Raw genomic sequence first — 16,140 nt, 5'->3', positions numbered from 1 at the left:
TAATACCAGCCCCCTACATCTCATGGCACGGCAACCTCTGTAGCCCCCTTCCGAACTTGGTATGCCTATCAGTGCAAATGGAGAGTGGGAAAAGCCCTATGTGTGCTATTGCGTGCTGAGGTCCCCCAAACCATCCCTACCCCAAATAACTCACACATCACACATAATTTTTGTTTAAGGTTTTTGGCATAATTTTGGCCACAACTTTTATTATCATACAAAATTGTGAGTGGTTGCGTAGGCATTGGTGATGACTAGCTATCCCCCCCGCCTTGGGGATAGCACTGACTCCCGGATTCCAGCGTAAGTCAGTGTGGAGGAACAAGCAGGGCGACTGGGGCTGCGTTACAGACCCTTCAGTTCCTCCCTGCCTGCGCCTTGGGGTCTTACACGGCCCGCACCCGATTCCAGGGGTTTGGACAAGGGGGATGGTAAGCCCCAGAATTCCTTTAACGGAATTCCCATTCTGCAGCAGCATTGGAGGGGTAGGCACAGCCAATCCATACCCCTCCACCAACCAATTTAACCAATGCCTAACCGCCAACCTTACAAGTTGTGACGATTTGCTACGTAGTAGGCAAAACCCAATTGGCACACACTAATCAGCCAAAAGGAAAAATTCCTACTAGGCCCCCGCACCAAGGCGGACGACCCCATGACAGGCAATAGCAAGGTCAAAGCGAAGCCCCTTCAAGGGAGGGCGGGCGGGTGATCCGGTGTCCACAGCGAAAGAGAAAGGAACAATCTGTGGACCCAGTATAAATAACCTCTGACTCCACCCCTTAACTGGTAACATCCAATTTACCCCAGCAACAACAATCACCAATCAATTCTAATCCCTTGCAACAGCCTGGCTGGCAACTGAGGATGTTTTGTCTGGCCCCATCCGCAACACGTGCTCTCTCTTTAATGAGAACACGCTTTGCGTGCTGAGGTCCCCCAAACCATCCCTACCCCAAATAACTCACACATCACACATAATTTTTGTTTAAGGTTTTTGGCATAATTTTGGCCACAACTTTTATTATCATACAAAATTGTGAGTGGTTGCGTAGGCATTGGTGATGACTAGCTATCCCCCCCGCCTTGGGGATAGCACTGACTCCCGGATTCCAGCGTAAGTCAGTGTGGAGGAACAAGCAGGGCGACTGGGGCTGCGTTACAGACCCTTCAGTTCCTCCCTGCCTGCGCCTTGGGGTCTTACACGGCCCGCACCCGATTCCAGGGGTTTGGACAAGGGGGATGGTAAGCCCCAGAATTCCTTTAACGGAATTCCCATTCCGCAGCAGCATTGGAGGGGTAGGCACAGCCAATCCATACCCCTCCACCAACCAATTTAACCAATGCCTAACCGCCACCCGAGCCCTTATGCTCGCCGCCAACCACTCACAAAGCCAACCACACCCTCAACTTGGACACCACCGCATCCAACCATACATCATTCCCCAACATGGAAAGATGAACCCCATCAGCCCTGTATAAAACTTCCTCCTTAAAGGAAATACGAGGGTGAGGAATCACCAATCCGCCCAAGCTCACCACCAACTTGCCCACCGCGGAATTAATCCGCTTCCTAACTTTCTCAGTGGATGCTGGGCAAGGACTGCCCCGCCAAATGCGGCGCTGAAGCAACTGTGACCAAATTAATTTAGCAGTAGGCACCATAGCCGCCAGCTCCCTTAGGTCCTGTAAAATAACAGTACGCAGCGTATAGCAAGGAAAAGAGACCATATCATTTTCCCCAAGCTGCACCACAATCGCTGAAGGTGGGCCAGACAGGAGGACACGCCTTTTCATGAGTGGCAAGAATTCCCTCCAACGCATCCCCCTTCTGGAGATCCAGGACACCTGCACATGTTGTGGAAAGCCCAGGCCATCTCCCAATCCAGACTGACGAGCTCTGTCAGCGGCCCAATGCACAATACTGTGGCCCACTATCCAGATACGGATAGTGCCCGGACCTAGGGTTAAAACAGAAATGTAAGTACACAGCCACACTATCTTCTCACATACGTTTTGAAAGCATCCGATCTCCATCGGCCCAAGTCCTTTATCCTTTTCACTGATAAACCCCAGTGGGCAGCTGTAGTCGCAGCACCAATTCGGAAGGAGTGAGGAGCAAACTCCGAAGCCTCAAGCCCACATGCTGCAATGGCTTTACGCATCACCTTAGTGAATTGATGCCGTGCTAATGGATGCCCATCCTCATGAACAAACAGGGGCCCTTCACCCACTGGTCGCAAGGCCAGGTACCGCTTAAGGTCCTTTACCGGACAGGGGCCACCTACCCCAGACGCCGGGAGCCTGACAACGGCCCCCCTACCCAACTGATCCGTCTTTGAGTTCCTAACATTAATTTGCAAGTCGGACGGAGACATACTCACGTCCTGCAACAACAAGCCCCTGGAACCTCCATCCCGCTTTTGTTCAAGGACCACCTCTCCTACTCTCAGGGCCCCAAAGAAAGCCAATGAGAAAGCTGCAGAAAACAGACGGGCCTCGAATTTAGACCAACAGATGCTACGCAATTTAGTATGCATCTGCGCCAGCAGCTCTAATGTGATAGGCCGTCTAGGAATAGGCTTAGGGGGAGTGAGACGCCCCCAACCTTCCAAAGCTCTGCGCACTACAAACTTCCCACATGGATCCTTGTTGAAAAATGCCCTGCTAAAGAAGGAAATCGCTGCCGAATGAAGACGCAGCGTCCTGGCCGCCCGGCGCATCTGGAATAGATGTGCCAAATACTTAAGCACCTGAGAGGAAGAATGGGGGGCAGTAACCTCCCCAACCGTCTGTCCATTAAATAATAAAAAATCTGCCCATGCCTTTTTATAAGACCTCAAAGTAGAGGGGGCAACAGATGCAGCTACTCCCTGTAAAACTAAGTGCTGCCAAGGTTCCAGAGATGATCCGGGAAAATTTCCGGACGGTCTCGAGCCACTGGCGCCAGGGATCTGAATCGCTCCATCTGAAAACGGGACAGAGCGTCAGCAATCTCATTAGATATGCCCGGAACAAACCGAGCAGAAAATACAATATTAAAACGCAAACAATGTAGAACAAAAACCCGAAGGAGGGCCGATACCCTTGGGGAACGCGATGCCTGCTTGGCTAGTATTTTGACCACCGCTTGGTTGTCGGACCAAAAACAAACTCGGTGGTCCTTGAAGTGCTCAACCCACAAGTGGACGGCCACTACAATGGGAAAAAACTCAAGAAAAGTTAAATCACGAGTTATAGCTTTCCCACGCCAAGCGAGAGGCCAGCGTTCAGCACACCATCTACCATCCCAAAACAAACCAAAACCGAGTGACCCAGCTGCATCCGAATGCACCTGGAAGTCATTGTGGAGGTTCAAAACGTCCTGCCACAAAGACACACCATTGAATTCCTCCAGGAATTCCATCCAGATGCTGAGGTCTGCACGCACCTGGCTAGACAGGCGCACCCTATGCTGCGGGGCCTGTAGGCCCGATGTGAGTCTAGCCAAGCGGGAGCAGAATGGTCGCCCAGGGGCGACCACCCTGCAGGCGAAATTCAAATGACCCAACAGCGACTGCAGCTGTCGTAGGGTAACCTTCTTCAAGGGAACTAATTCCTCAATGACACGTCGTAAGGTGATTATCTTATCCGCCGGCAAGCTGGATGTTTGGGCCACGGTATCCAACAAGATACCCAAATAAGTAAGCTGCGTTGAGGGACCCTCAGTCTTTTCCGCTGCCAACGGGACACCCAGCTCTTCCGTTAAGGAAGCAAATGCCTGCAACAATACAACGCAGTCCCCCGTATTGCTCGCTGAGGCGACCAAAAAATCATCAAGATAATGAGTGACCCCATCCAGGCCAGTTCTAGCACGCAAAGCCCACTCCAAAAAGGAACTAAAGCGCTCAAAAGCTGCACAGGCTACAGAGCACCCCATAGGCATGGCCTTATCAAAATAAAATCCTCCTTCAAACTGAAAACCTAGCAGCCAGAAATCAGCAGGATGGATCGGAAGCAGCCGAAATGCAGACTCAATGTCGCATTTTGCCAGAAGGGCACCAGGCCCAAACTTCCGTATCATCTTGATCGCGTGATCAAGAGAAGCATAGCGCACCGAACAAAGCTCCGGAGGAATCACGTCATTTACTGACGTGCCTCTAGGATGAGAAAGATTATGAATGAGGCGAAATTCCCCCGGAGCTTTCTTGGGAACTATACCCAAGGGTGACACATGCAAATTAGGAAAAGGAGGAGTTGAAAAAGGACCGGCCATACGATGCAAAGCCAGTTCTTTTTCAATCTTTTTCCGCGCCACTTCTGGCATGTCTTTTACAGATTTCTGGTTAACCAAATTCCCAGCTATCGGGGGCGATGCCACCGGAATTCTGAATCCCAAAGAAAAACCCTCACTCAAATAGGACGCCGCCTCCTTGTCAGGATATGAATCCAACAAGGACAACAGCGGCTGCAGCCTCACAGGAGTGTAGGCTAATGAGAACAGGGCACTACTTCCCGGCTCCAGTGACTGGCACCTGGGGAGCGGCTTTTGGGGGCTGCTGAGAGCCCCCACCCTTGCGAAAGGGTCGCCGCGCCCCTGTACAAACCGACGCCGAGTGGCTTCCCGAGCACTTCTCACAAAGGTGTGAGTACCTGCAGGGTTGCCGCTGGCAGGCACCCTTGTTGAAATCCCAACAATACAACCGGCGACCTGCCCTTTGAGGGAGCGCCTTAAACTTCTGTTGATCAGGGGCCTTCTTGTCGATGCGAGGGGCAACGTAAGTGGTCCAAACATCCAGGTCTTTACGATCCCAGCGGGCAGTGGGGATCTTGGCCGCTCTACGCCTGAAATTCTGATCATAAGCCAATGCAGCGGTCTCTCCAGCCATTGTGAAGGCTGAGCGGACTATGGACAGGTAAACCCATAAATGCAAAGACCTCCTAGGATAAGCTGCGGAAACTACGCCAGCGAAAACTTGAAAACTGTCCAACCAACGCTCAAAAGTCCTATCCGCTTTAGCTATAGATGCCCGCTTTTTTGAAGCAGCATAGTCCTTCTCCAAAGGCTCTTGACCATCAGGCGGGGGGGCTAGGCTAAAGATATCAACATAACGACCATTCAGAATCCTGGACCTCAATTTGGAAGACAAATGGGCACCAGGAATCAAGTCCCTAGCCGAATTGGTGGAGACTTTAACGTCAGGTACCAAGACCCCTGCTTGACAGTCCTGCACCGCCCCATACTTAGCACGGTGTGAGTTTGCCCTCCGCTCCCAAACCCACTTGGGGAGCCCAGAGGCCTCACCAAAGCCCCAGTAAAGCTTCATGGAAGCTTCCTCGTCACTGCTAGAGCTCTGCGAAGAAGTACCTGTAGAAGAAGACGACGTGTCCTTCCGTTTGCGCTTGGAGCGCCTCCTGGAGCTCTTCTTGCGGCGGCGGCGTCCACCGGAAGAGGCCCTTGGAGGAAGAGGGAGGCTGTCCTCAACCGATGACTCCGAAACATCGCCTTGTTGCACAGCGCCTGACTGCAACACCGGTAAGGCCGGGGACTGTACAGCACCTGGAACTGACTGAAAGGAGACCACCTGTGAATGCCCCATAGACGGACTCAGTGTAACTGCAGGCTGCCCAGTAGAGGCCCGCTCAGCGCGGCCCCGTGTCAAAGTCCGTCTCCTGGCCCCAACCCTGGTGCTCCCCCGCCCCCTCTGCATGACAACCTGGGACCCAGGCAAAACCTGGGACCGGGCCGGTTGCATGTCAGGCAAAGAAGCACCGGCTGACAAATATACTCTCTCATCGTCGCTAGATGACGATCCAGGCGAAGAAGCACCCCCAAGAGGAGCCGGCATCGCTGATGAAGTCGAAGGGGTTGAACAACGACGCATCAGGCCCTCCATCTCAGCCTCTGCCCTTGCCAGAGCCACCGGGTCCCCAGCCAAGCCAGAGACCATGGATTGAAGACGTCTCAACGACTGGCCAGGCTCAGGAGAACGCAGGGCCTGGGACGGGCCTTTTATAGGCCGCTTTGCGGAGGGGGTAGGTGCAGCCTTCCTTGCTGCCTTCTTAGGAGCCATTCCTAGTACTGGTGGGAAATAAGAAAATTAAATACCAAATTAGCAACCAGCAGGTTAAGACAGGAACTATAATAGGAATAAAGTAAATTAAATAAAATAATAAAATAAATAAAATAAATAAAATAAATAAAATAAATAAAATAAAATAAAATAAAATAAAATAAAATAAAATAAAATAAAATAAAATTAAAATAAATTTAAAATTAAATTAAAGTTAAATTTTTGAGCTAAATTAAATTAAATCCACCAGCCGGAATAGACAGTCCAATCCACTAATGTTAAGGTTCAGCAACCAAATAACGCAGCTAAAATCAGCAGTCGGCTAACAGCAAGGCAAGCAAAAGGAAGCAACCTGCAAATATGCAAACCACCACTAGAGGCCACCATAGAGGGTCGACTAACACTGCAGCTGCTGCAATATCAACCAGCCCTGCAATTACAGGGTCTGGCCAGAAGATGTCGCCACTCGCTCAAGAAGGAGGCAAGATGGCGCTCCCGCCAAAAGCCTAAAATGGCGGGCCTCCAAGCGCTCCCCCCCCCCGCAGGCCAAGCGCCCCGCGCGCCGGCCTGCCAGGCCTCAATCAAGCCCCCCAACCCACGCTGCAAGCGGGGGCCAGCAGGAACCTACAGCCGCCACCCGCGCAATCCCGGGAGGGGGCGGAGGGGGGAAAAGGAAGGCCCTAGCCGCTCCTCCCGGCCACCGGGCGATGCCCGGAGCCCGCAGGCCCCGCGCGGCAAGCAGGCGGCTCCCGGCGCGGCACAGCAGGCGCGGACCCCCCCGGCCTGCGATCGACCGCGGGAGCGTCGCCACCCAGCGAGCGCCCGAAGCCGCCGCCTCGCAGCGCCCAACGAGCGGCCAGAGAGGGCCGAGGTAAGTCGCCCCAACCCTGCGCCCAGAAACCCGGGAAATGAGGAGATGCAGAAGGGGGAAGGCCCCAAACGCCCTCTAGGCCGCAAAGCGGCCCCCAGAGAACGTCACCTCTACGCGGTGGGCAGGTGACCCACGCGCGGCTCTAAGGGGCCCCACAGCCCTGGGCACTCCCAAATAAATCCCCTGGCCCCGGCCCTGTAGCCCTGCCGGGCACCGGGCCTTAGGCCACCCGGGCCAGGAACCTGCCCACTGCCCAAGGGGAGAGTAGTCAGGAGGGATAAGTCAGGTGAGAGACTAAGAAAAGGAAAGAAAGGGAATTAAGGAATCAATAAGGAAACAAAGGAAGGATGAGAGAAGAGGAAGAAAACCAGGAAGATTATACAACCAATCTCTCGCTGCAATCACTCCGGTGCTGATCCGGTGTCCACAGCGAAAGAGAAAGGAACAATCTGTGGACCCAGTATAAATAACCTCTGACTCCACCCCTTAACTGGTAACATCCAATTTACCCCAGCAACAACAATCACCAATCAATTCTAATCCCTTGCAACAGCCTGGCTGGCAACTGAGGATGTTTTGTCTGGCCCCATCCGCAACACGTGCTCTCTCTTTAATGAGAACACGCTTTATCAGCCTACCAGTTTGCCCAATGTGAGGATCAAAATGACCATGCAACTGATTGATGTGTTATAGGGTTGAATTATGGCGTATGATTCTGGAATACATCAGCTGAGCACAAGAATATACGACTGTGCTTTTGTACACCTATGAATCATTCGGCTGTGAATTGTTCAGGGGAACTGTCCAATATATTGGGTCCATGAAATTCTGGAAGTTTGATGACATTCCCCCCCCATCAAAACTTCCAGTTACTGAACAGAATCAACATTCTCTCCACCACACCCCAGTTTTTATCCTATTAATCGAAGGAAATTTGATGACTGTTAAAAACACATTGGGATTGTGCACTGGAGGTCTGGTGCAAACATTCACATAAATGCAAGCACCCTGTTCAATATCATATGCAAAATAAACCCATTAGATTTCTTTTACAGAAAATGTCAGGATCGAAAAGTGCAACTTTTGAGTGTCCCCCTCCCCAATTAAGTACCAGCTAATTAAATATTCCAGGTCATTTTGCTGCAGAGCCTTTTATTGTATTTCCACATATGTGTTTTTCTTCATGCACCCTTTCTTTTCCCAAGCCTAGTATTTCAGCTGTGATGTTGTGACAATCATGCCATTTGCAGCAACTAATTCTTATGCAGAGAATACATTTGAACCAGGGGAACTTGACACTGTGCTATCCCATGTGCCACAGTGGAGCACAACTTCAGATTTCCAACTTGAGCAGTAAAAATGATGATCTCATTATTGCAAGGCACCGAACTAAGATGTCAAACACCTTACTTATTTCATCATTCCCCTCTCTTATTTAGTTAGATTTTTTTTGTTTCTGTTTTTGGTGGGAGGAGGAAATCAACAAGCTTTGCCTTCCCATGGAATCTGGGCAAGAAAGGAAGTAAAGATTGTGACGAGCAATCATTCAGCAGACCATTGCGGGTTTAGGTACATGTAAAGGACTTATTAATATTCCCTTCTGACTTCTCACTGTGTACGGGAGTCCAACTATGAATTATTAGAGATGATTAAGTCTTGCCCAGTCATTATCATGTACGTTACATGCCAATCAATGTTTCAATCTATAAATTACTAGCAGGAGCTCAGAGTTTGGTTATGTAGCACGTTCTGAATTTAATTTTCAAATGTGCATTCCAGTCCCTCTCTTCCTCTTTCTCTGCCTCTCTCTCTCTCACAGGTGGAATCTAGACACATATTAAAAATGTTGTGAAAATGCTTTTCTTAAAAACATTTTGAAAAATATATTGAATTTGCCATAGCTCACCATCACCATCTAGTGTCACATTTTTATAATGCATTTTACAACACACTTAAAACGTTTTATTTGCAGCTGTATAGCTGAGTCCACACTCTCTCTCACACACACATCATATAATACTCAGTATCATTGCTAGGTGTAGGTTGCAGTAGAAGTGTGCAGACAGCCTGTAACACCTTTCCTAACAGAGGTCCAGGGGCAGCCAATGCCATTCCCCCAGATGTTGTTAAACTGCAACTCCCATTAGCCTCAGCTGGCATGACCAATAGGCAGGAATGGTGGGAACTGTAGCTTGTAAAGTTTAGAGGGCATCATGTTGGCTTCCCCTGGAATAGTGTGTTGGTGCTGTCTGCTCTTTGGTTTCACAGATGGTAACAGGGGATATTTAATTACCTAAGAGGAGAATCATTCTGTGCTCAGACCCTGCCAGGACAGGGGATGGCAAGTCTTACCTGTGCAACCTGTTCCATGGACTAGAATGTAAATCTGCACAATGCAGGCACCACATTCACTGCACATGTTTCATTCAATGAGCGTTGCCAAACCATGATATTTTATTTGCGCTGAATGTGCCAGAAGTGGAACAAAGTACGAGGGAAGGTTGTAAAAACACACCCATCCCTCTGCTGTGTTGCCTCTAGCTGCAGTAGGTCAGCCAATGTCTCTTGGCATCCTGACAAACCATTTCCAAATACCTTCCCCCCCCCCCTTGACCAATTATAACTACTTCCTGGCAGTATCTAGAGACAACCAGTACAAATACTTCAAAAATAAACACCCTGAGCATATTTCTGATGAAGGGGGGAATAATACAGGGCTATACAATGGCCACAGCACTGGATAAGCACTAAAATATCCAACTAAAGCAGCAGATCCCCCTACGAGGAAATGCAGGCATGCTATGGTGTTACCAAAGGCTTCCTTTTCATCTAAACTCCATAAAGTAGCTGTGACTATATTTGACCCAATGTGCCAAAGGGGTTGCTTTTAAGACAACCCCCATGTCAATTCTTTTCCTGAGTCCTTGATGCTTTAGCAGAGGAAAGAAGAACCTATGACCCTCCAGATGTTGTCATGTTGCAGTGGTCTCTATGTGTTTATATGTAAATAAAGTAGCTTAGCCAAAATGCTGAGTTGCTGAGGTCTGTTACGCAAACGGCAAACACTCTGTGGATTCCTAAGTGTGCCAGTGTCTGTTGGCATCGGTCTCTGTGATGTTCGGGCTGGAGAAAGCTTTTGAAGCTCCCGAACGAACGACTAGGAGCGAGAGAACATGCCAGTTGGACATGTGTCGCTCCCAGGGTCATACTTGAGTGTAGGACGAGCTCTTGACGACTTCTGGACTACAATCCCAACATCCAGGACGATGGATCATGATGGCTTGAGATGATGGGAATTGGATCCCAACAATATTTAGATGGCCACAGGTTCCCCACTGTGACATTAGCACAAGGCAAGCATTGTGTGCCAGTAGATTACAATGCCAGCTACAGATGTGAGAGAATGTCATTCTGATCCCACCTTAGCTAAGGGCTGTCTCTCTGTGATTCTGAAGAATTCACAGATTCAGACTTTTAGAAGACATCTGAAGGCAGCCCTGTTTAGGGAAGCTTTTAATGTTTGATATTTTATTGTGTTTTTAATAGTCTGTTGGGAGCCACCCAGAGTGACTGGGGAAACCCAGCCAGATGGGCGGAGTATAATAATAATAATAATAATAATAATAATAATTATATCACAGAAGAAGTTTCATGGTTCTGTAATGCTACTTTGCACCAAAGGCACTGAAGAAGTACCATGATAGAAAAGCAAACTTTGATGCTATGTGCATGTAGGAAATAAATATACAGTGGTACCTCTGGTTACATACGCTTCAGGTTACACACTCCAGTAACCCAGAAATATTTCATCGGGTTAAGAACTTTGCTTCAGGATAAGAACAGAAATCGGGCTCCAGTGGTGCGACGGCAGCAGGAGGCCCCATTAGCTAAAGTGGTGCTTCAAGTTAAGAACAGTTTTAGGTTAAGAACGGACCTCCGGAACGAATTAAGTACTTAACCCGAGGTACCACTGTATACCGTAGAAAGCAAACATCATTATATGTGGGGGTTTTTGTTTTTTTTAAAGGCCTGGAAACTTGTATGCAATTCATTTTGAGGAGATGAACCAGCATTTTCCATCAAGGAGACGTACCATCATATTATCATTGTAGGACATGGAGATGCAGAAAGAACAGCCTCAGCTTATAATACATAGTCAGTTAATGGTGGAGAATTGAGGATGAGAATACGCAACTGCAGGTCCTTGCTCTATTCACACTTTAGCGTCTGGAAGCAGCCCAGCCTGCTGAGTATATGTCTGCACACCGAAGGACTGTGGAGATAATGTTAGGGAAGGAAATGATTAGAAGCAATTTGTTAGCGGAGCACAGTTGCTTTGCAAGTTGTCAACAAGTAATGAAGCAAGGATGCCAATCGACAGGTGGACGTATCTATTCGGTAGGAGGCAGGAGGAAATCAGTTCCAAGTGCAATCGCTCTAATTGAGACTGTGAGGAGATAAATGGGGGAAGTTTGCAACAGCTGGAGTTCACTCTGAAGGGAAACTTTGACCATTCGTTATCATCTCAGGCGGTCTTTTAGTCGTCATGGCGATGCCTCGAGAAGACATCAGTCGGGGGGAGGCGGAGCCACAACCAAATTCAGCAGAAAAAAACTCCCAAGCAATAGGACTGCAGACATACAGAAAAATAAAATTAGAGTGATCCTGATGTGTGTTTTTTAAAAGCATTTTAAGGACCCTGTGCCACAGCTAGATGTTCACTGCATCAAAACAAGAAAGTCTGGGCCTGTATTTTTAAGCTACCAAAAAAGATCACTTTCATGCAGAAAGCCTCTTAAGAATCACACAGTTGTTTGTCCGGTCTTCGTGATGTACATGTGTATACTTTGCCACATATATCCACACAGTGATCAATAAGGCATTCCTGGAGACGCTTCAATATATATGTCCACAAATGCATGACAAAGTCTTGCATGGTAACCCTCAAAAGTAGGCATGGTAACAGTGCTCACAGAAGATACTATGGAACAGAAATTTCCCCCTGTAAAAATATAATAGTAAACAACCAATAAGTTGACATATTTTAATGGAGCTCCAGGGCTCATATATGTGTGTGTGTGTGTGTGTGTGTGAAATGTTGCATAATTTGGTTTATCCTGGTACACTTTTTTTTTTTAAGGCTTCTATTCAAGCTACCGTACTTTGCCCACATGGGAAGAATGCTACATTATGGTAACTGCAGTGCATTTTAAAAAGAGTACAAAGGCATCTCTTGAAAGATGCCTGTGCAGTGAGCAGCTTTATAGCTCAAACATCCCTTTAACTACTGCTGGGACATCAGTTAAGTAGAGATACAGGTTTGCAGAGGAGAGAGCTTTTATTCCCTTGGGAAGCTCTGCTGGATGGCTTTGCTTCATACTTACATTTTAGCTGTGATCAGCATATCTTTGGTCAGGAAGGATTATCACAATGACTATCAAACTGAGGGCTAACTTCTACACTTGGCAGAATCAAATAGTAAAACTTTTCCTGGGCTGAATCACTTAAAGGCTGCAGGTGGTGGTGGTGTGGGGTTTGTGTGTTAGCCCTTTTTCTATCTAATTCTGCAGTATGGACAGAGAGTGCATTTTCCAAAATCTTGTACTGACCCAAACTCAGATTTGTATTCTGGTACCAATAGAGTTATTCCAGATTTGGAATAACTCTATTGGGTAAGAGAGATCAGCTCTGGGCCTTTGAATGGGTGGCATCATGGTCTACTGCCGTATTATTTTCTGCACGTATACAAATTCGGCATCATCATTTCACTGCCATATCAAAAGAAAGAGGCAAATAGAATAGGAAGTGGGAAGTCTTTGTTTCCGCACAAAGTCAAATACTGCAAACAATCAGCAAAAGAGTCCAAAGAAATGATTGCACCTGAAGAGTTGAATTGGTTCTTTTTAATTGTGTATTATGTATTTCAAAGTTTTCCCCATAGGAAAGTTATTTTTAAAAAGGCAAACAAACTTTTGGACCTTTGTCAAACAGTAGTGAATCATAATACCTGCATTTAGGACAGCACTGAAAGAGAAATGTTTTCTCAGAATATACGCTTGACACTGAACATCCCTTTCAATAGTTAACAGTCTTAAAAGGGAAGGTGCAGCTGTCAGAATGAGACTTTGAAAGGATCTCATTCTCTGTGAGGAAGCAGAAAGGGCTCCCATAGGATCTGTAAACATATTGTATTTGTAATGGCCTTCTACTGTGAAAATCACCTACAGATTGGGAGTGAAATGAGACAAAAAATGAGCAAAGCATTGCTTCCTACAGTCTAAAAGCTTGGTGTTTTGTTCGTGTTCATTGAATTGCAAATCATTAATGATGAGCTGGTGCATGCAGTTTCATTGACACCCCTAAAATTCCTGCTGCCCCAAGTGATCTCTTGAATTGCTTTTGCAATAGAGCTAGGCCTGTGCATGGATCCACTTCATCAACTTCTCCCTGCAGACTGACACCTGTTTTGATAAAACTGTAGCAGAGAGAAGACAGGAAGGGATTCTTTTCCATCCCTTCTCTCCCCAAGGGGCCATAGCTTAGTACATGTATGCAAATGCTTAGCACGGAGAAGGGTTTGTGTCTGCCACCTCCATTTTAAAGGATTTCAGGTAGAATGATTGGGAAAGACCTTTCCTGAAAAGGTTCTTCCACAAAGAAGCCTTCTGCTGATTTCTTTTCCTCCATGTTCCCCTTTTATCAGGATGCAGAATAGTATGGCACTGTCCATACCTTTCTGATTTTTATGTTTTTATATCTGTGGTGTTCTGTCTACAGCAGTGGGCAGTCCATGCCTGAAAATGCCTGTTTTGTTCATGCACAAAACTGCCTCTTTGTCCATGTTTTCCTCTCACTTCCTGTCACACGTCACAGAGCATGCAGGCAGAGCACCAAGCAATTACAGTGGTACCTTGGGTTACATACGCTTCAGGTTACAGACTCCGCTAACCCAGAAATAGTGCTTCAGGTTAAGAACTTTGCTTCAGGATAAGAACAGAAAAACAGAAATTGTGCTCCAGTGGCACGGTGGCAGAGAAGAAGAAGAGAAGAGTTTGGATTTGATATCCTGCTTTATCACTACCCAAAGGAGTCTCAAAGCGGCTAACATTCTCCTTTCCCTTCCTCCCCCACAACAAACACTCTGTGAGGTGAGTGGGGCTGAGAGACTTCAGAGAAGCATGACTAGCCCAAGGTCACCCAGCAGCTGCATGTGGAGGAGCGGAGACGCGAACCCGGTTCACTAGATTACGAGACTACCACTCTTAACCACTACACCACACTGGCAGCAGGAGGCCCCATCAGCTAAAGTGGTGCTTCAGGTTAAGAACAGTTTCAGGTTAAGAATGGACCTCCGGAATGAATTAAGTACTTAATCCGAGGTACCACTGTATCTGACCACAGGGAGTGCTTGATGCACAGTTGTACAGTTTGTTCATTTACTGTGCAGCACGAATAGTTGTGTTTACTTGCTGTTAATAATAGCTGAGCTATTTGCGCGCCATCTTCAACCACCTCAGCCCGGGGTGTTTCTTGCAGCACTCTTCTTTCCCCAGTTGTGTGTCAAAGGATGAAGAGTTGGCTTGAGCAATGGCGTCACAAGACCTTGAGCAACATGAGCTGGTAAAGGAGGGGGAATAATTCTTTTGGGTAACAGCAACCCTAGAAGCTGGGAAGTTCACACACTTCCTCACTCCTTCCCACAGCCTTCTTGCTTTTACAAGCTTAACACACTTAACACAACCCTGTGGGTGGCAGTACATGCTTTCCCACCAACTGCACGACAGAAGCACAACAGGGATCTATCCGAGCCTCCCTTGAGATGCCAGTGATTGAAGTTGGCACCTGCTGCATGGAAAGCTTGTGTTCTGCCGTTGAGCGACCATCATAGCAGAGCTTCGATAATCAGGCCCAAAACACAATTTGGTTTCTGGCGTATGCAGCTGAAGATGCAGCTGCCTTGTCTTAGTAGCGAAAGCTAAGATCAAAATCAATGGGGAGTAGGAAATGGGGGTTGTTAATCAAGCTACAGGGATCCAGACTGGAGAGGGAAGAAAGCATGTTGGCTACCCCTTATCCCGGGGTTAAGGGGTTCTTCACTGCAAGAGATGAAGGATGGAGAAATATATATACTTTCGTGTTGCTGAAGCATGTGAGTAGCCTGCGAGAGCAAGAGGTGAATCAATATATTGCATTTGCAGCACACCGAGAGAGAGAAACAGCTTGAAAAGGCATCTGAGGGTTTAGTTTTTCCATCTTATTTGAAATTTGTTTTGGCTCTCTGTGTGGGAGCTTGCCCCCCTTGGCACCCAGCGGATCTGCATCACTTCTGCTATGACTTTTTCTTGGGTAAAGGAATAGGCAGGAATGTTCTGTCTGGAGATGTCATTGAATTAGGGAGGCCTACCTTTTGGGGCCACAACTGGGAGTAGTGGCCTATGTCCAAACCCATTGTCTCTGTAGGATATATAGTATTCAGTCTCTAAAAATAAATTATCTTGCTACCAATTTGTTTTAAAAAGGGCAGGTTCTTTGCTGCCTCCTTGCCCTTTTGTTGCTTGTTCATGGCTTGATGTCAGATGTAAAGATATTAGAAAATAATGCAGCAACTCGCCATTGTCTTTCCCATTTATTTTTCATTATTTAAACATTTGGTTATTGATATAATGGATGAAGAGTCAAGCGTGTCTTCTTTCCAGTGACAAATAGCACAGGACTCAGAAGGATTCAGTCTTCTGGAACTTCTTTGTTCTTCATAAGTATTAATTCATCTGCCTAACTGCATTTATAGGCCACATTTTGGCCGATCAGGTCTACAAGAAACAAAATAACGATGATACGAAAAGCAAAACAATAGAAGATGAGAATTGGCCACAGTGATAGTCAAGTTTCCATTTCTGTGTTACGCTCACACATTTTAACTCATAATTCTTTTCCATTTCTGCATTACTCATATGAAGACCCTTGCTGGATCATGGCAGAGGCCCACGTAGCCCAGCATCCTGTTTTGACAATGGCCAACCAGGTGCTGGTGAGAAGCCCAAAAGCAGCACCTGAATGTAACAGCACTTTCTCCAGTCTTTGAATCTTAAAAACCCTCTCAAAATATGTTTTAAAATTTATGGGGTTTTTTGTTTTGTTTGAGAATACGTATTTAAATGTATTTCTCTGAAAATGCTCATTGAAATTTGCATTGTGATACATTTAAACTACTCTGAG

General features: G+C 47.2%; 2 protein-coding genes across 35 annotated transcripts in view; one reads left to right on the top strand and one right to left on the bottom strand.

Annotated features, from left to right (window-relative positions):
* Positions 1 to 16,140, top strand: part of NRXN3 (neurexin 3) — a 1,209,742-nt gene that overhangs the window by 874,818 nt on the left and 318,784 nt on the right. The gene's annotated exons all lie outside the window — the stretch shown is intronic.
* On the bottom strand, positions 773 to 6,130 carry LOC310696610 (uncharacterized protein). 2 transcript variants are annotated; one of them, XM_083482378.1, is made up of 2 exons: positions 5,348 to 6,130; positions 773 to 1,961 (listed from the first exon to the last, which is right to left on the bottom strand). In XM_083482378.1, the coding sequence occupies exons 1-2, from the start codon at positions 6,051 to 6,053 to the stop codon at positions 1,387 to 1,389; spliced, it is 1,281 nt and encodes a 426-aa protein (XP_083338504.1). In that variant the 5' UTR covers positions 6,054 to 6,130; the 3' UTR covers positions 773 to 1,386. The 2 variants fall into 2 exon arrangements, with proteins under 2 accessions (XP_083338504.1, XP_083338503.1); XM_083482377.1 differs by lacking the exon at positions 773 to 1,961 and having other exon boundaries at positions 3,640 to 5,549; positions 5,715 to 6,130.

Source organism: Podarcis liolepis, assembly GCF_965112155.1.
Source record: "Podarcis liolepis genome assembly, chromosome: 1".
Lineage (NCBI taxonomy): Eukaryota > Metazoa > Chordata > Lepidosauria > Squamata > Lacertidae > Podarcis > Podarcis liolepis.
The sequence above is the reverse complement of the archived record's forward strand: the minus strand, read 5'-3'. Positions and strand labels throughout refer to the sequence as shown.

Excerpts from the sequence above, each read along its gene's own strand:
- LOC310696610 (XM_083482377.1), bottom strand. The coding sequence starts at position 6,053 with ATGGCTCCTAAGAAGGCAGCAAGGAAGGCTGCACCTACCCCCTCCGCA. Across the intron at positions 5,550-5,714 it reads TGCAACCGGCCCGGTCCCAG|TCAGTTCCAGGTGCTGTACA; the intron begins GTTTTGCCTGGG and ends GTCTCCTTTCAG.